Source organism: Falco naumanni, chromosome 7 (genome assembly GCF_017639655.2).
Source record: "Falco naumanni isolate bFalNau1 chromosome 7, bFalNau1.pat, whole genome shotgun sequence".
NCBI classification, from domain to species: Eukaryota; Metazoa; Chordata; class Aves; order Falconiformes; family Falconidae; genus Falco; species Falco naumanni.
The window spans coordinates 43,593,150-43,612,985 of NC_054060.1; the positions used below are offsets into that span (position 1 = coordinate 43,593,150).

The window sequence follows — 19,836 nt, forward strand, 5'->3', positions numbered from 1 at the left end:
GGTGTGTTGGGATTATCATATTATTCCATCGACTGAAATTTCTTCCCTTGTCCTGACTTTAGATTATTTTACTCAACAGTTGTGGATAAGTGTTTATGTGAGTCTGTCATTTTTAATACAGATTGCAAAAGGCCAAGTGACCAGTTAGGGAAAAGCTGACAAAATGTTATGCAGCATCTTTCTATGAGTTAACTTTTCTCTCTGTTTCTTTCTCCCATTCCTTTGGATTCACTCTCCTAGGAGCTGCTGTCTAAATGGGTCCAGTCATGCCTCCCAGTAAGAAGCCAGAGGGCTCAGGAATTAGCGTTCCCAGCGGATTGAGCCAACGTTACCAAGACAGCGATCTATCAAAGGCGCTTCATGATGACGAGGACCTAGATTTCTCTTTGCCTGCCATCAGATTAGATAAAGGGGCCATGGAAGATGAAGAATTAACTAATTTGAACTGGTTACACGAGAGCAAGAACTTGCTGAAAAGCTTTGGGGACTCGGTGTTAAGGAGCGTGAGCCCTGTTCAGGACATTGGTGATGACACGCCGCCATCTCCTGCCCACTCTGACATGCCCTACGATGCCAAGCAGAACCCCAACTGCAAACCTCCTTATTCCTTTAGCTGCCTCATATTTATGGCCATTGAGGACTCGCCAACCAAAAGACTGCCTGTAAAGGATATATACAACTGGATCTTGGAACACTTTCCATATTTTGCAAACGCGCCCACTGGATGGAAAAATTCTGTGAGACATAATCTATCCTTGAATAAGTGTTTTAAGAAAGTGGACAAAGACAGAAGTCAGGTAAGTTTGGAACTATGGAAACCTATCTGGCTCTGAAAATACTCACTTGCTAAGCCCAAAACATGTCTGTGAACAGTGAAATGCAGAATATGCAATGCTGTCTCTGCTAATGTAGCTCATTAAATTCAGAGAGCCAACATTTCTTCAGCATGGTTCATTCTGATTTTATTAAATTCATTGTCTAGACATCTGTAAGAAAGTACTCGGGGTGTGTGTGTGTTTTTTCTTTTCCCCCCAGCTGGTGTCTTCATACATAGTGGTTAAATATTGTTTTTAGTTATCATGCTGTGGTAATGGTTTCCAGCTATACTAGATGAATGTAATCATGTTATAAATAGGCTGCTTGCTGTTCTTGGCTTATACAAATGTATAGTGAAAGGGTATGCCTTATGTAACAGTCGAATGCTTTTTCTCTGGTCTGTGTTGTAATCTGAAAAAACCCTTTTTTTTCTCTTAAACAAACAGAAGTAGTTCTGACTTCTGGTGATGAAGCTTCATTGCTAGAGAAGCTCTTCAAAGAGAGGAGATAGGTCTGGCATCGCCATTCACTGAAATTTCAGTCGTTCTCTCCCTTGGCTCATATAGCTTCTGTGACTGGTGTGGTGGCAGAAGCCTGGGGAGCACGTTCTTGCTTTTGGATCTCTGTTGTTGTCGCCTGGTTTCATTGCTGAATTCTCAACAGCTTCTGCAGGAAGGGGCTGTGTGCAAGGGAATGGGGAAGCGAGCTGAGTGGTGGAGGCACTCGTTTGCATAGCCTTCTACTATGTCAAACTGCCTGGGAGTGGGTATCAGTTTCCAAAGGAGACAGTCTCAAGAAGCGGTGGGCTGGATAAATCTTTGGCAAAGTACGAGTCTACTGATAAAAATATCAACTTGCAGTTTAATTTCACAGGCCTTCTCACAGGTTAGTGAAATAAATAGTGGGTAAAATCACATCACTGAGTGCCAGTCTCTGAAATTGGCCAGAGATCAGGAAGCAGACATTTTCTCCTGGCAGAAACAATAGATGCACACACTTCTGTATTTCAGTGAAGTAAATCCTGTGGTTGTCTTGTAACTGGTTACCCTGAAACTAGACTTCTGTTGGTGGTGCTGTTCTCCCTATTTTGTGTGTGATTTAACTTTAAATACCGTGGAGTAGGAGCTCAAGTAACTCTAGAGGTAGTCATACATGACCGTAAACTAGCAACTTTTCATATTAGATTGCTTAACTTTCTTTAGTCTGGAGCTTTCCTTTTTCAAATGACTGACGCCTTTTATCTTTTTTTTTTCTTTTTCTTTTTTCTTGCTTTTTCCCCCAAAATGTTGTTCCCTAGAATCCACTGTCCATATATAGCTGATCAAACGGTATGTTGGTATTTTTATACGTTAATTACTGTGGAAGATTGTGTGTGATATTAAAAACCTGTTCCTGAGCTGGATCTTGTTTTGTGTAAACCAGAGTCTTCAATTCTTGTTTGGAAGTGAGACTATAGCAACAAATGGCACATCAGACTTCATGATACTCTCCCAGACCATAAGAAACCTTCACACAAAACACTTAAAGAAACCCAAAATACTGTAACCAGCAAGGCATGTGTTCAACATTGCCATTTGTGTTTAGTTCTATCCCTCTTCCTCTGTTTACATGTTGACTATTTAGATTACAGTTTCCTTCCTGTGAGGACCTTGTCTTCATGTCTATCTGTCAAATATCCGGCCGTCTGCTGAGCTCGTATGAACAATACCACGACGTGCTGCTTCTCCACAGGGAAGTGGCGGAGCACAATGCATGACTAGTCACCTACGTCTTGAATTCGTGATTAGAGCCATGGTTACATAGCTAGACAGCAAGGTGTTGTGGGAGGCCTTGCCTGTATGAATAACGAGGTGGGGTTTTATTCATTCCTGGAAAATCTCAGGTTATGAGAAAGCCTCTCCAGGAGATGGAAGAAATTCTAGTAACTGCAGGTAGCCAGCATTAAGGTGAATGAGATGAGAATATCAAACGTAAAATGCACCAAGGCAGGCCATTTAAATCCCCTGCTGGGTTTTTCTCGTGTCCTGGCCAAAGGACGTGGCAGACAGAGTCCCGAGTGCAGAATTGGCGCTTGGTCAGAGTTGCTGAATCAGGTGCTTGACAGCTAATTGTAGACTTGGAAAGCTGTAAATGTCAACTGCTGGCTTTGAAAATACCTTCGTGTGTGTGCACACGCACACTTGGGGTTGATTCGACTACCTAGCAGCTAGCATCTCTGCTGTTCATAACGAATGTGGCCATCTAAAGGGTTTTCTGTCTGGAGGACTTTCCTCTGTAAGGAATCATTTCGTGCCACTTCTTCCCCCTTGCAGCCAGATTCTGCAAATTGCAGGTTTGGGGTCTGCCTGTCTTGCTGTTCTTAAGTGGAAAAAAAAAATAGTAGCATTTAGCAAATGGCATGTTATAAAATGCTAACAAGATAGGTTCTGAAACATGTACAGTGTGGGGGGAAGGAGTTGATCAGTGCTGGGAATTGCAGGCATTTGCTGTTGATGTGCATTGACACATGTGAAAAACTAGAAGCTTTTTCTCTCATAGCTGTGCTTTCCAGTGTTTTTGTAGCCTTTCAGTTACCGTTTTTCTAAAAAAAGTTCTGCTGAACACTTGATTCTTTTCAGAATTCCCTCTGCATAGTAATTTTCTCAATCTTGGGTTCCACTAATTTATATTCTGGGGTTAAATATGTATTTAATAGTATGTAGCTTTTTCTGCCTGCATATGAATGCTTGCATTTCCTGATGTGAGATTCTTGTAACAGAAGGGGGAAAAGAAGGAAAAAAAAAAAAAAAAAGACTTAAAGGGCTGTGTGTCTTTAGTTTCTGACTTGCCCTGTCCTGGTGCTTTTAGGTCTGTTGTGGAACGCCAGGAAAATATATTTTTCTCCTCGGATTTGTTTATGCACTGCTGCTATTCCACTTCAGCTGCAGTGCCATCAGGCTTACCTGGCAAGCTGACAGTGACTGTTCATGTAACTTTGCGATGGGGCTGAGACCCTGGATTGAGACAGAGAGCCAGGCTGAAGAGGGAAAACGCTGAGCCCTTGATTGTACAAACCTCTTTGCATTGAGCTCAGCAGTTTAATAATAGTTGGTTAGAGTATGAAGTGTCACGTGATGAGGAGTAGATGAGGAGTTCCCTGCCTTTGTTTATACTGCCAGACCTGTGAATTCAGTCATCCAGATTAATCCTATTGTGAATGTACAGATCTAAATGTCCTCTAGTGTGTGTCCCATTTAGTACAGCCAGTTAGCCCATGACTTCCCTGACTTCCCTACCATCTGGTCCTTGGCTATAGAGAGGAATTTTTCTTGTATATGTGTCTCCATAGCAACGAGTTTGCAGTTGATATGGAAAGTAAGCAGTTGCCCTAGCAACGGAGTTACTGATGTGGCAGCTTCTCTGCTTGCAGGGAAAGGGCTAAGCTAGTTCAGACCCATTATGTAGGTTTGCTGTAATTATAGCTGCGCCCACTAGTGCTGCTCTAGCTAAGGGTCTGTTGAAAATTTTTGCGACAAGCCCCAATTTTTTTCCCCCTTGAAGATTTGTTTCAGTCGTGTAGGGATTTCTGCTTTGAACAGAGGTTGGTAACATACATGATATGTCTGTGCCTTTTAGGAATGCAAACTTTCTCGATCATTATTATCAAATGAGTGGATGAGGGGAAAGGATGTTTGACCTCATGGACTTCTCTGCAATTTTTTTTCTCTCAGTGGGCAGCCCACAGTTATAGAAGCTGGGGCTCTTGTCCCATGCTCCTTTCTGCTGCTCTGCTGTCTTTTCCCTGGTCTGTGCTTCTTTGGGCATCCATCATATCAAGAGGATTCCTCTTTGTGTCTGCTCTGCGTTGTCTGAGATAGGGAGACACACACATGCTCCTGGCTGTGTGCATGCTGAAGAAACTCATGTGTCTCAAACATTTGTTTGGCACTTGTGCTAAGAGCCGTCTTAATAAAAATGTAATGAGGGTAAAGGATATGTTTATGGTGATGGGAGAAGAAAATTCTCCTCGCTTGATGTGGAAGTTATTCTTAGAAGTACATGGTCCATAACTGGGTCATGGAGAGCCAGCCAGGCTCCTCCTCTGTCTGGAGCAGGCTCCGAGATCTGAGGACTCCTGAGTGGTCCTTGGGTTCTGTGAGAGCTGACGTCCAACTTGTCCTAGTCCAACACACTGCCTCTGGTGACGCTCTGTCAGGGCACCTGATAAGAGCCATGGGGGGACCCTTTGGGCACAGGAGAGTTTTCAGGACTCCCTCCTGCCAACCTCTTTCCTCTGATGTGATAATGTCTGGGCATTTGACAGGTAAAACCCTGCAGAAAGATAAGTACTAGTTGGAGTGAGAGGAAAAGGAGCCTGCTTGTTCTTGCTTAGAATCTCCAAATCCAGTCGGCATCTATACACAAAAACAAGGGACCAGGGACCCTGTCCTCCCTCTTTTAATGGTACTATTTAAGAAGACCTCCCGGGAAAGGTCAGTGGCAGCCTGGGGATAGAAATTACCCACTCTGGTTTTGATGTTATCACCTAGACTGACCCAAATAACACAAGCATCAGAATTTCACTGTGTTCATAACATCTGGTGGAGCTAAAGTGTAAAATAATAATAATAATAAAAAAAAATCCCAAACCTCCTCAGATTCATGTTAAAGACTTCAGATGATGTTGACTCCATTAGTGCACTAATGTCTTAAATAAGCTGGTCCAACTTAATTTGCCAAATTATTAAAAGGAGATGTGTTTTTAAGCTGGAATTCATCTAGTTTAGCTTGAAATCCATTTTCTTGTACTCCAGTCTGTCATACTAGATCTCTGTAGTATCAGAAATCTTCTCATCAAATCGGTATGTAGAGGAATGAGGGTCATCTCATTCCAGAGCAATCATAAAAGTCTTTAGAACCATACTGTAAAATGTGGTTTCCAGGTACCAGACAATTTATGGAAAGCTTTTCTTGAACCGTTTTAGTTTTACTTTTGAAGTGAAAACCCAAGAAATTATACAGAATATTAAAATAATAGATTTTGTAAAGCTGAGCATGGAAATAACACGCTTCCATTCCCCTGGCTTCTAGCTGGTGACTTTACATTAGAGCTTACTCTTTGCAGTGGAGTCTGCCTGTATTAACAGGTTTTGAGCTGTCCAAAGCATTAATCAGTTCTTTTTCAAGAGCTGGCAATATCTGACAATAACCTTATATGTTGAAGGTATTTACATTATCTTGCTCTTGGTTAAGGTAGCCCGTGGGCAGGTGGCCTGCTGGGTAGCTGTGGTGACTTATCAGAGGGGGTTGGTTAAATAAAATAGGTAACTGTTGGTGTCTGTGCTAACCCACAGCAAAGATGGTACTGCATTAAGCAGCATTGAATAGCCCAGACAGGAAAGTCGGGAGTGAGCTGCTCTTTCATTGGGCTTGGGCTGTGGTAGGGTTGATGAGTCTGTTTTTCAGCTGTGGTCAGAACTGTTGCTCCTGGATGTTTGCTCCAGCACCATCTTGGTGTGAGAACTTTTTGTGTTTCTGTGACAAACCATGGATCTGTTTGGAGATCTGATCTGGCTGGATTTTTCAATCTCTCTCTGTTGTTTTTTTTTTTTTTAAATTCTTGAGTTGCTCTTCAGCTTAATTCCCTGATTCAGGTCACAGCATAGTCCAACAAACAGTTGTACTGACACACAGGGAGTAGATCATGGGGAGGCTGGGGAATATCTCTGGTTGGGATTGTAAGGAGGCAAGTCATTCCTGACAGGAGAAAGGCCTGATAGAGGCTGGCAGCTGCAGGGAGAGTTGGTACATGATGGCTTGGTGTGGTAATGGATGTGGTCCCTACCACAAGTTAAAGGCTAGGGTGAAATGAGAAAAAAATTTAAATACAATGGCAGGCTTTCTTCTGCTGGAGATGTTTCTTTCAGTTTTCCCCTAGGAGCAGGACTGTGCTATTTGTTGTTCCAGTGGCCTGTGTTAGTGGCTCTTCGTGGTGTTTTACAGCTGGTTTAAAATGATCAAAATCTGAACTGCCATCACCAGGCATAGTCCCTGCCCAACCTGGCTGCCTGTTCCTTTCCTGGGGGATTGAACTGATCTGGAGCTGTACTGCCAGCCCCTCTTTAGCTCATACTGGCATGTGTGTCACCATGCAGTGAGTGGGCTGAGAACTATTTGTGTTAATTTTAATTTGGGTTATTTTTCAGTGGGCTAATTTAGTTGGATTCATTTTCATCTCCCTGCTTAACTCATGGTTACTGTGGTGAGAGAATCACCAGTGTCAGCACAGGCTGCGGGCTCAACTCCATTTAATCTGGCATGAAACCATGCCCATGGCTTTCAGGCATCTCAGAGCTGACCCAGCGTCAGCAGGAGAAGATGAGGAAGGGTTGAGGCAGGGAATGCTCTTGACTTTGAGAGCACAGACTGTGCTTAAATCACTGGGGCTGCTTGTATGTTCAGTCAGATACACGTTTGGTGCTGGATTGGGCCCATACAACACAAGTGAAATGGTCCTAAGAAAACTGCACATGGGTGTGTATGTTTTCTCATTTTCTCAAGGTTTGTTTCTTTCTGTTGCCTAAAAGTCTTAATATTGGCAGAGGTGGCTGTGAGTGGAACTGTGCTGTGGATCCTCTGAAAAGCTATTATGGAAGAAGGAAGGTTGTCCATAAAATCAATTGTCAGGCTTTTTGATGCTGCTGTCTTTACATCCTCATCACCACCTAGATTTTATCCTAATTGTCAGAGTTAATGAACTACTGTTGTCACTGCCAGCAAAGGAAGCACAGATCCTGGGGCTGTGCTCTGGTTTGAGCACAGGAGGTCTTGCTGATGACAGGGCTGGCGTACGTATATGCACAGGAGCGCTTCACGTGTCCATCAACAAACTCTGGCTCATGAGGGATCGCTGTGAAACTCCTGTGGTGGTAGGCAGGACATGCCCCTGAGCACCAGGCCCGTGATGGTGGCTGCACTACCTCTAATTGTAGCTGAACGTCAGCAATAAACTGGGCTTGCTGGTCTGGCTGAGTGCGTGCTTTTCTCTCTTGCACTTCAGTTCTTCAGCAAAACATCAAAGAATTACTTTTAAATACAAAATACATGTCCCTTAGACTTCCTCCTTCCTTTCCTGAAAGGAAAGAGAAGTGTTTTACGTTGGCTGAAAGAGCACAGCAAATTGTGCTGTGTGGCTTCTTTTCCTAGGTGGAGACCTCATGAAAAAGCATTAAAAGACCTGATTGTAATGGAGCAGTTGAAAATAATTGAGGAGTTGAAAATACTCTTCCAACAGCCTGAAGTAGCCTTTGAGTTGCTGGAGAGGCTTCCTTTCCTTGCTCTGGTTTCAGGCAGGTGCTGCATTCCCCTCGCTGAAACTTTGGCTCATTCCTACAGCAGTTCTGTGTTTCTGGTAAAGTCATTCGGCTGGCTGGCCTGGTGGGGTCTGAGAAGCAGTCTCCAGGCTGCTCATACCTGTGCCTTCTGTGTTATTTCCAGCTAATTGCTGTTACCTTCATCATAAATCTAGTCAAAACAAATGAATGGTCTGGGGTAACACAAGCTGGAATCCTTATGAAAAAGGGACTCAGTGTGACCTTTTCTAATTTTGTTTGTTGGTATTTCTATGTTGGTCCGTGGTGGCTTAGTGTATAGAAGTAACCGACTTCTGAGAAGTCGTTTCAAGACTGAACAGAAGATCATTGCTAGATGAGGTGGTGGTGCAAGCACCCTGTGTAGCTATAACAAAGCAATACGTTATGATGCAGTTAGCCTTGCGAACACAGATTTGCTTTAAAAAATTGCCACGTGGCTACCTCTGCTTAAGTTTTGCTCACTGTGCATCTAGGGAGAAAGACTGTGTTGCATGCTTATGTATTTTTTAAGCTAGTAAAGATTTGTCTCTAAGTATTTGCTGTTATCTTTTGATTCATAATCTGGTTGTTTGAACCAGTATAAGTCAAGTCTCCTGTCTTCTAGGTAAAGGAAGATACTGAAGAAAGTTTGCTTTAATGGGATGGGTATGAATCTTGTTGGTTTTCTGGTACTCTTGGTTTAAGTCTTATTCAGTAGTTTAGAAACAATGAGGTTTTGGTGTCTTCAGTAGTAGCAACTGGTTTGTTATGATTCAGTATGTAAGATTTGGTCTTAAGGCAAACATGTTTAATTTTGCTTCCTAATGTCTGTCATGTGATCTAATTCCTGGTTAATTTCAGTCCCTCTCCCAACCATTCTCCACCTGCTCTGGTGTCTTTTAGAGCTGGCCAAAAGCAGGGTACCCGCTCAGCTCCAGAGCCAGAAAATTATTACTGGTGGTCTGAGGAAGAGAGGAGGTGCCAAAATTAATTGTCTGGAAGTGCTTAATTGACAAGCAGCAGAGAAATGCAGGCAGTTGGTTCAGGTGCACTTATGAGTCCCTGTCTTCAGCTTGCACTCTGATGTCTTTAAAGGCAAAACGGGTCCTGTACATCTGCTTGAATGCTCTTAACAGTCTTGTATCTTAGTTTTTCTGGCTTAATTCCTATGCGTGTTTTCTCTGGTTTAGAAGAATTCAGACACAGAACTAATAATGTATGTTTCTTTAATGGAGGCAATGGCAGCTCTTTTGAAGGAGCAGAGATGTTGCTGTTGGACAGTGGCCCTGTGGATGGCTGCTGGGACACTTGCCATTCAGTAGAGTCTGGCTGGCCTGGGACTAGCCAGCCTCATAGATGAGGGCAAGGAGCACTCTCCTCAGCTGTGCTGCTTTTAGCAAGAGCTTCCTGAAGTGTTTTCCCTTTGAGCGTAATTAGTGTCTGGGACTGAAGTTCACAGCAATTCTCACCTTTAATTACACAAGCCAGTGCAGAATGCCTCAGCTCTGCTGTGCCGTCGAGTCTGTGATTCCTCATAGCCTGCCTTCAGATCTTACTGATCTTACTGATCGGCTGGAGCTGCTGAAATGCCCAGTAGTTGAGACACTGCACCCACACCATGCTCATCATTGCTGCTGTGTCTGGTCATTTAGTGCCGATTATTGCAGTGGCAATAAAACTGTGGTTATCTTTTCTGGAGATTAAGCACACTTATAACAGTCTGGATGCTGACAAGATTTGCCTACTTGCTGGTAACTCAACTGGCTTCTAAAAAGTCCTAAATTTCTTGTAGCTTTAAGTGGTGTCAGACTCATCAGTGCTAAAGGTCATGTAAGATAAGCAACAGTAGGGAAGAACAAGGGGAGTGACCTTGCTACTTTGGCATAATTATTTTTTTTTCCTCCTGATGTTTTGGTAGGTCACTATTGGCCCTTCTGTAACTGGAATGTTACTTGTTTTCTTCTGTTCTCCCACCAGTTTGGACTCTTGACTTCAGAGGAGCTGCTTTTGATTTACTCCTAAGTAAACAGCAGCAGAATTGGGACTGAGGGCTGTGGAAAGTACCAGCTGTGGCCATAAATGATGCGTCTGGACCTTACTCAGTTATCCATAGTAGTAATTTTGGAGACAGTACATTTTAACTCGTTAGTTATGTTTTCCAAATTCCATTCTGGGTGTTATGGAAATTTGTGGGAGGACTCGTTCCGAAGATCTTAAATGTGAGGGGTTTTCCTTGCTACAGTAGAGAAGAAACCAAATTGCTGCCCTTAGCCAGTGACTTAAGATACCAAAACACTATCTATGGGATGCTGAATTGCTGTATTTCATTGCAGCAGTGAACGGTAGCAATTTTCTCTAGCAGAGTACTATCAGGATTTTGAAATGCCGGTGTAACTTGCTGAAAGATGACTGTTGGTAAGCAGAGGAATGAATGGGCTCCTGTATTGGGGAAGTTTCGATGGCATGGAAAAGTGTCGATGTCAGTACGCGGAGCAGAAACTTACTGATGGGATTTTGCATAAGAGAATCTAGTTGAATGCTGAATTCACACTCATTCAAGCTACGAGCAGAAAATTAGGCTCTGTTCCAGCGCTGTATTTATGAGATCCCATGGCTGCCTGCTGTAGGAGGGTACTCACTGAGATGAAGCAACTATTGTAAATGTTTTTCTTGAGTTTACAGTTGGAAAAAAGGATGCCTGCAGTGCAACTTGCAGGGGCTGCCTGGGTTAATACAAGGTCAAGGTTAGGTACTGGGATACCTTATCTCTTTCATTTACATACTTTTATCTCCTTTCCTCACCCTGTAGGGTGGAGAGTGGGAACACACCTCTCCTTAGGTTATGTGTGTTCTGGTAAAAATAGGGAAATCGTTCATGAGGTGTTCTGATTTTAGATTTGGGGGAAGGGGGTAAACATCGCTGTTAAGGTTAAGTGGTACAGACCGTAATAAATGTAGTAGTTTTGCAGTTAGATCTGTTTTCTTCAAATTGCTGGGGAGAACTAAATAGTTCTTGCATAGTTTACCTTTAGGAATAAAGTCCTAGCCATGTAGAAAAAGCTGTATTTGCAAGATTCTCCTCAGTACCACTGTCTTGCAGTAGCTGTCTGTGTGCAGCCTTTTCTAGCCTTAGGATGACACAGAAGCACTGCACTTCCAGAGATCCTCACTGCTCCTGGGAGCACTTCAAAGGATTTTGGAGAGGAATGTTTGATGGCTTTAAGAACTGCATGCTGCCAGCTCAATGGAGCTACAATTACACTTAGACTTTGAGAGAAAATGGTACAGAGCTCCTGGGTCAAAAGGCATTTAGTTCTGCAGGAATCCCCTTCAGAGATTATTTGTAAATTTAACTGGAAGTAATGATATGATTCTTACATAATTCCACCCTTCCTGAAGTACTTTAGGACTAAGGAGCTGTAGATGAATAGTGTAAGAAAGACACTGGTTTGCCCACATAGCTAAGGTAGGAAGCAATATATGGTGTGCATGGGAAGTAAAGGTTTCCAGTCTTCAGTTAGAAGATGGGAAGCTGGAGAGTCAGGATGTGGCCAAGATGACAGACTCAGACAAATGGTGGCGTTTTCAGTGTTGCATGGTCTGTTTTGAAGCAGTCAGCTGAACTTGTGCAGTATGTTTTTTCCTGTTTTGGCAGTTAATGTAACGCATTTATTGTTCCATAATTGCCTTGTTGCACTAATTTACTTGGGTTTTCTCTGTTTTGCTCTCCTGCTCTGCAGGTGAATGTTTTCCCCCCTCAGTGCTCAGGGTTAAGTATGCAAACCTTGCTGTTGTAAAAGAGGGCAGATTTGTTTTTTACAATTTTATATCAAGTTCTGATACTTTCTAGACTTCTGGCTGCACGGCAGAGAATGAGGAAAGAAGCTGTCGTAGAGACAAATTGCACAGAAGACTCAGTACAGTGCTAGCTTCCAGCTGTTGAGACAAATGGGATTTTATTGTTAAGGCTGTACCTCCCTTTCTGCTTAAATTCATTTATTTTTCTCTCTATCTGTAGGTATGTGTGTATATACAAATATATTTTATATATATATGAAAAGTCTTACATAATCATATTGTTTTTCAGATCATCCAAACACTTTTAAGGTGAAATGGGAGGAAAGGATAGTATGGATTTGGGTTGTCACACAGAGCTTTCTATCTACTTGCATCTCTGTACTAGGGAAACACGATGCTGTCACAGTGGTCCATCTCTGCAAGATTTCCTTGGGACAGACATGTTCTGTTGCCACAGCTGGTTACCAATTAGTCTAAACAATCACTCCAAATTAAGAGTCTAACTAACCTGAACAGTCTCTCTTGCTTTTTCCAGAACAAACCAGCACTTGAAATTTAATAAAACACCTTGACTTTGACTGATTTTTTTGTTCTTTTGTGTTTTGCTAAAACACCTGTAAGTATGACTTAACTGCCTTTTGGGCAACTCTGCTTTTGTTCAGCAGAATGAAGTTCCTTGTTCTTGGCTTAGCAAGTCCGCTTTGATGTGTCATTTGCTATTGGCTTTTAGAGCTGAATAATTTTGAATTTGGAAAAGCAGAAATGTAATTACGACCCTTTCCATTAAGAGGCAAGCTTTTCTGTCAATCTTGTTTGAGAATAAATACAAAATTTTCATTTAGAAAGCTTTGATTTTAATTTGTAGCATTGAAATTGTAGGAAAGATCTTGCTCTTTCTCATCCTGTTTTTCTGCTGACTAGGAAAAAAATAGGAAAATTTCCCCATCCCCCTCCTTCCCCCCAGCTAAAATACTTGCATTATTTTAGTTTCAAAGTAAACATGCTTATGATCTAACCACTTTTGCTAATTACCATCTGCTCCTTCACCAGTACTCAAGTCCCACTCACCCTCCAGTGTCTAGTGTGCCAAAAATGCATTTGGCTAGGCTTGAGCTGACGGGACAAGAGTCCGTGTCTTAATTATGGCAGAATTATCCACTTGTGTGCCACATCAACTTTGATTTATTTCCCTTGCAATTTATAAAACAGGGTTCACAAACTTGTTGTTGGATTTGCGCTCTGAATCTTTAATTTAGACAGGCATTAAAAGGGGAAGAATTTACTTCATCGGTAAGCTTTTGGGTTTTTTTCTTGTTTTGACTATCTGTCGATTCCTGTTGTTTGGCATCAGGTTAAACAATAAAATGGTTCCAGAGCTGGTTTAAATGGCTTTTCAATCCATGCCATGTGTAGCCTCTGCCTTCTTGCACTGTGTACAGAGACTTGCTTTTGTTTGGAAAGGGAGAGATAACTGCCCAAATAAATTCTCTGTGTTTGTGCTGTGTGGCTTTTAAGTTAGACCAAGTAATGTTAGCATGTGGAGGGTGTGTAATAATATGAATAGATGTGATGAGGATGGTGGGGGGGGGGCTATACAGTGATTTGGGCCTTAGAAGTTGTGAAGGTGGCTTAAAAATCATGTTGTCATTTAAATTAATGGGGGAGGGGTATGTGTGTGCCTTATTTTAGAGCCTTTAAGAACTTTTCCAGGCTCTTTTACAGTAGTGAAGACAGCTGGAAACGTTTTGGTTGGTGTTGCCCCCCTGCCCCGCGTCGTGGTTTTGCACCATCTCATGACTTTCTAATAGAAACGCCTAGAATCCCAACATGCTAAAAATGCTATGAATTGGCAATTTTAAGGCCAGATTCTGGAACTTAAGATAAAGCTGGAAGTTGTAACATCTTTTGGTGGTGGTGTGTTTAGTATTGCCCCTGAGAGTCTTTTGCAAGGAATACACAGCGGTTACAGAAATCCTCTTCTGTACAGTGCAGATGTCAGCATTTGTGGTCACTGGGTGTGACTATGAATAGAAAAAGGACCCTTTGGAGAAGGCCAGCCTTTTTCCACTTTTTCCACGGGCTGGTACTCTGGAGCTGGTATATCTGGCTTCCTTTTGTGGGGCAAGCAGTGGTGGATTTTCACACCACCAGCACGCTCAAGGGCTGGTTACTGTTTTTCAGCAGGGTTCTGCATTATACAGCTCTGCTGTCAAAAGTTTTTTGTCATCAGTAGGATGAATGGAGTCAATTATAAGGTGCCCTTCCCTTTTTGCTCAGCCTTTGAGTAGGGCCTTCAGCACTTTGGACCTCATTTTCTAGCTACACATTTTTTTTTTTTCTGTAAGGGAGTTTGTATGTTATTTTTGGTTGCTTTTCACATTCAGGTGTTCATTTCTGACTGCTGTTTTTGTTGGTTTTCTCCTCTTAGTTATCTTCCTATTTGTATCATCTAGAAATGGAATCGTTCCTAAACATGTCAGAGCAACATGTGGCAGGGGCAAGTGCTTTAAAATATTGTTGCACTGTGCTGAAAGTGCATTTGCATTTTGGAAAAGAAAAAAATAGCAACTTTTTGAAGCAAGATTTTCATTTATAAACCATCTGCCAAATACAAAGGCTTCCTGTGTGAAACCGATAGAGAAAAAGATCACAGGAGACCTGGAGCAGTGACTCAGGTCCCAGCAGGCCTGTTTGCATGACACCTGTGCCATCAAAATAGCCTTACTTTGGCATCCTTAAATGAGATTTTCTTTCCTTTAGATGGTAGATCTGTTCAAAGGCATATTTGATCATGAATAATTTGGAAGAAAACAATTTTCTGTCCTTCTGAAAGTATCATTAATTTCCTTCTTGTTACTTCTGAACTCTTCACAACATCAACCTCTGATGTTGAGCAAGTTGTCTGTTTTCATTGCTGTGGTCTGCTCAGAAACTGTTTCTCCATTTCCTTCCACTTCAGGCATGCTAAGTCAGACAAATTCATACACTGATGTTTAATCACTGAGTACTAATCACCCTTGTGCAATATTGATCAGCAGCCTTTTTGTATATGATAATCAGAATGAGTAATAGCTTGCTAGTAAATACTGAGGAGTGGGAGGGTGAAGATGGTGAGTTAGCCCAGTGTAGAAGTTGATATAGCTTTTCTAATTTCCAGAGGTTTCTAAACTCCATCAGACGGTGTTGTCTTCTCTTTTCCGCTCACCTGCTCCAAACTGTTTTTCTTTGTGTTCTCATGTTTAAGTCAAGCAGTAATCCTTCCTTTCTGTGGACAGTTTGTCTTTCTACAAGTGTCCCTGTCCCTATTCTCAAGGGTGCTGGCACTGCTGAGATTGTCCATGATCTCACTGAGGGTGTCTGTGGTCTCGTTTTCCCAAGGAGCCTGTCATTCCTCCTCCTCCCAACACACTCGAAGCATGAGCAGGCTTCCCGTGCAGCCCTGTTTCATGGGGGCTGCCTGTGAACTTCGCACTTGAAAATGACTGCTTGTGAGATAATTCAGTTAAAAAGAAGCAGGGGAAAACCCAAGTAGGCAGGGCTGCAGTGTGTGGGTTGAAGGCTTCCCCCCTGCTTCCTCCCACTCTTTCCTTACCAAGTGAAAGACCCGGTCTGTGCCTGAACTTGCTATTCTGAATAACGTCCTCTCTGCACACAGCGACTGATGCTCACATCCTGTTTGCTACCAGCTTAGCTGAAAGAGCACCCTGAAGAGTGACATTTCTATTTCTGTGGGGTTTGTTTCGGTGAGCTTGCAGGCTAGCACTCTGCTACTGCCTCTGTCACGTGCCTTTTGATTCTCTTCTGTGAATTTGAGGAAACCTGCTTTTCCTTTTCTTTTTGTATGAAATAGCAAAATCACTGTGGGATTTGGAATCACATCTGGAAAAATGAGGTGGACTTTTAAACAGAGGAAGAATCTGTATTGAGTCAGAATCCTTAAGTATTTAGACTTTGATTAATGCTCTGCTAATGCAGAACTAGTCTGCCTGGGAAACAACATGAATAAACCTGTAAATCCTATTCTTGCCAAGCTGTAGGTTTTGATCAGGGACTTGCTAGCTTCCTTGGAAAAAATCAAGATTTGAATATTCATTTTCTGTAAATCCATGTACACCAGTGAGTGTTGTTTTTTTTTTCTCTAATGTAATCACTTTGCCATGTTTAATAAACTATCTGCACACTTTCAAATCTGTTTTACTGGTGAAGGTGCTCAGGGAAGCTGAAATGCAGTATTAATGATCCACTCTAAAATATACTTGATTGAGTGGGCTCATGCTGCAGAAGTTCCTCATGCCAAGCTTTGTTGTATCTGCTGCTTTTAGTGTTTTGCCAGTTGCGGCCCATGTAGCCATGCTTGTAAGTACAGACACCTAAAAAACCCAAGGCAACAAAACCTTGTAATTGTCAAATCTATTTTTGAGTTGCTGTGTGGAGAAGAGTAGCGAAGGAAGTCTTCTTACAGTTTTAATGAATCTTACTGTGAATAAGACTGAAGGCTAAGCAAGTTCATCTTCTTTTACAAACCTCTGTTTCTATAGCAGATAGTAAAAATAGGAGGAAATGCAAGCACATCTGAATTAATTGTTCCCATAGTGAAAAGGTCCCGTATTGTTCCTTTTAACTTACTCCACCTTGAGGATGACTTGGATGAGACCTGGCAACATCTCTTGCTTTTTCCCCCTTCTTCCACTGCATCCTTCTGCTGAGAAGGACAATTCCTCACCTACTTCTCCCTCCGCAATTTTTGTGGCAGAATGCTCATCCCCTGGGGCTGGGTCCAGGCTCCCCAGCACAGTGGGGACTGGTGCCATACACCTGCACGGAGGGGGCAAGGGGGACTGCACTTTCTGCCCGGGTGGCCAGGGTGGAAGGACATGCTGTGCTTAACCCACATGCGACAGTGTCTCCTGTTTGTGCTTGTAGTGACATCGTAGCCCTGGCTGTCTCCTGCTGCTCGTGGTCTGGGCCATCTCACTGGCTGGAGCAGGAAGAGCCTTTGTGTACTTCTGCGCAGGAGGGCTGCAGGGCAGCTGCCAGAGCAGACCAAAGTTACAGCTAGGTTTGGGAGAGGGTGCTTTGTAGAGACCTGCAATGTGGTAGTCGGTGGAGGCAGGTAGGTGGCTTAGCAGCCTGCTCCCTGACTCTGCCTGGGTATGCAATCCCCTTGCACTCTTGAGGTTAGAGCCTCCCCACTCTGGAAGGCTTTGGTGCAACTGAGGGGTGTTTCTGCCTCTCCTGGGAAGGCTTTTGTGGCTGACTGTCCAGAAGACATGGGAAGAGGTTAGTATCAAAGGTGGTGGTGGTCCTTCTCTGCATCTAGGCCTGGCGGGGGCTTGCTGCTCCGTGTTTGGGTCTGTTTAGGTCCCTGGTGTGGCTATCAGGTGGGATTTCTTGCATGTTTTGTATTACAGTAAAAACAAGATGTCAGATCCCACCAGGTGAGGAAAGCTGTGCCCTACAGACACTGCTGTTTTAGTCCCACCAGGATGCCCAGTGTCTAAGAGGGAGCATGCTTACCAGAGCAGCTGGGGTTTGACCTCCCTGCAGGAGGGTGTTTTGCTACTGGAGCTAAACTGGTCTTACCCTGGTTCACCTTCATTGTAGAGCCATTGATCTTACTGACTAATTTAAGAGGCATTGAGTCTTGTGACAGTATCTGGTGTTTGGGAGGAAGTAGGGTTGGTGTAGGCAGCCTGCAAAAGTGCCAAGTCGTGGGGAAGTCCCAGGCTTTTCAGAGGCCTGAGTTTTGGGCTTGTGACATTTGGGCTGTTCAGGCTCCTGAAACCAGGCTCTGCCTTGGCAGGTTTGTGTTTATTTGAGGCGTGTGAGCGAGGTGAAGGCTTCAAATGCAGTCAAGAAGTTGCCTCATTTTAGAGCGTGTTTGCAGCAGGGCGGGGGCGTTTTGTTTTGCTTTGCTTTCTGGGATTTCATTCAGCTGTGGGAAAGAGGAGAGGGAAGGAGAAATGGTAGTAAAATAATAAGTATTCTGAACTTAGTGTAGAAATGGGATGCAAGCAGAGTATGTGTATGTAAGTGGCAGAAGTAATTTGTGTGTTGATAGATGTGCAGTAACACTGAGGCCTCTTGCAGGACAACAGTTTTTCTTCAGCGCATGCTTGCTGCAGGTGACAGGGATCTGTTGAGGCTGCTGAGCAGGGCTCAGGATGGAGCACAGCTTTGTTTCCCTAGAGAGCTCAGGGACGCTTGGAAACCCCACATCCAGCCACCCTCTCAAACCATTTATCAAAGTGCCTGTTTTTCCCTCTGAATTCATTGTGCAAACTGATACTAAATACTAAGCAAGGAAAAACCCTACATTAAGTAAACAGTTATGGGGTAAATGGTGCAAATCCATTAGCTTTTGTCAGGTCTTCCTTATTTCTATTTTTATTTGTCACTGCTAATGGATTTAGTGCAAACTGCTCCCTCCCACCTGTCTCTACTAGCTGTTAACCCCTTCTCCTGGAAATTCACTCACTGGCTTATTTCATCATTAATGTACTGTTAGACAAAAAATGGCCTGCAAACCTCTAGCACAGATGCAAGTGTCGAATGTTTTTTTTAATACCTGCTGTGTGAAGGGTTGTAGTTTAAAATTGTTGCTAGGTTTTCATATACAACATAACTATGTATTTGTAAGAAAAGGCATTCCAGTTGTATAATCTAGGTAACGTGAGGAGTATCGGATGACCAGCGGGTATTTAAATGAGTGTCGCTCTGATGTGAAATTAGCAAGTGCCACTGAATGGGCAGTTGGTCTGGAGTCTGAGGGATTTTTTTTTTTTTTCCTTTTTTCTTTTGCCTTTGATTTTATAGGTGACCTTGAACACTTAACTTCTTTTTTTATTCTTTTGTTTCTGTGTCTCCCCAATTTTCTTTTCAATAGAGTGGGGATAATTACACTTTCCATGTATATACAGAAATTCTGTAGACTGAAACAGCATTATTAATGCTACTTGCTACCTGATCTCCCTCAAGTATGCCATGTGACAGCCCATCATGCTGACAGGCTTGTCTTCTGGGCTGTCCTGTCTTCCCAGCCTAGTCTCCCTGTGTCTGTTTGATCTTGTACTTGTTCATCTCTAACAGTGTCACAGCCTGTCTTCTTCAGTGCCTGGACTTTGCCTAGCCTGGGGAGGCTTTGGGGAGTGTCTGGCGTTGCTAGGTGCTAGCATGACACAACATACTACTACTTTATATAGGAGCCAGGCATTGTTTAATGTTTACTGTTTAATGACACAGCTTTCTTCAGTTGCTTGCAGGATTTCCATGTGGCAGCCTAATAGCTTTATAGGGTGGTTTGCATATAAACTCAAGGAGATATTTTACAGGCTAAATATGATTCTTGGAATTGGGTGTCATAATGCAACACCTCCTGAGCCTGTTGGAGGAATCATTTTATAGAAGCAGTGGGAAGCTAATGTGGTGTGACAGATCCACTGCCCGCTGTTGGCAGGAGTGTTGTGTGAGCTTACCTGTTCTAATGGACACACTGGTGCTGGTGTGCTGGAGGAGCCGTAGACCAGCAGTGCCTGTGGTGTTATCTGTCAGTGGGTCACTATGGTGGAAACAATGACAGAGAATTGTTCTAGACGTGGTGTTGAAGTGCCCATTGTGGGATCAGGAGCCTGCACTCTGGAGACATGCCTTGGGTTGGTAGTCTTTGGCAGCATCTCAGACTTGTTGGATGTCTAAGTCATGCACTAGGAAGACATTTCTGACTTCTCTGTACTCGTGAGGGGGAGTACTGGGGTAAAAAATTGCTTAAAAGCCCACAAATGCCTTCATTTGTCTTAAAACCTGAATGTAGCTACTCCTAGTCCTGTCTCGCAGCCATTGCTGTGGGATGTTACCCGCTGTTTCTTTGTGGTACTTGTGGCAGGTGGACAAG

The 19,836-nt window shown here is 43.1% G+C and overlaps 1 protein-coding gene across 11 annotated transcripts in view; it reads left to right on the plus strand.

The window, feature by feature from the left end:
• The window catches only part of FOXN3 (forkhead box N3), a 211,829-nt gene that overhangs the window by 76,179 nt on the left and 115,814 nt on the right, over positions 1-19,836 (plus strand). For all 11 annotated transcript variants that reach the window (XM_040600835.1, XM_040600834.1, XM_040600833.1 and 8 more), the window contains one exon: positions 241-797. In XM_040600835.1, coding sequence (XP_040456769.1) covers positions 255-797 — 543 coding nt within the window. In that variant the 5' untranslated portion in view covers positions 241-254. The remainder of the gene's footprint in view (positions 1-240; positions 798-19,836) is intronic.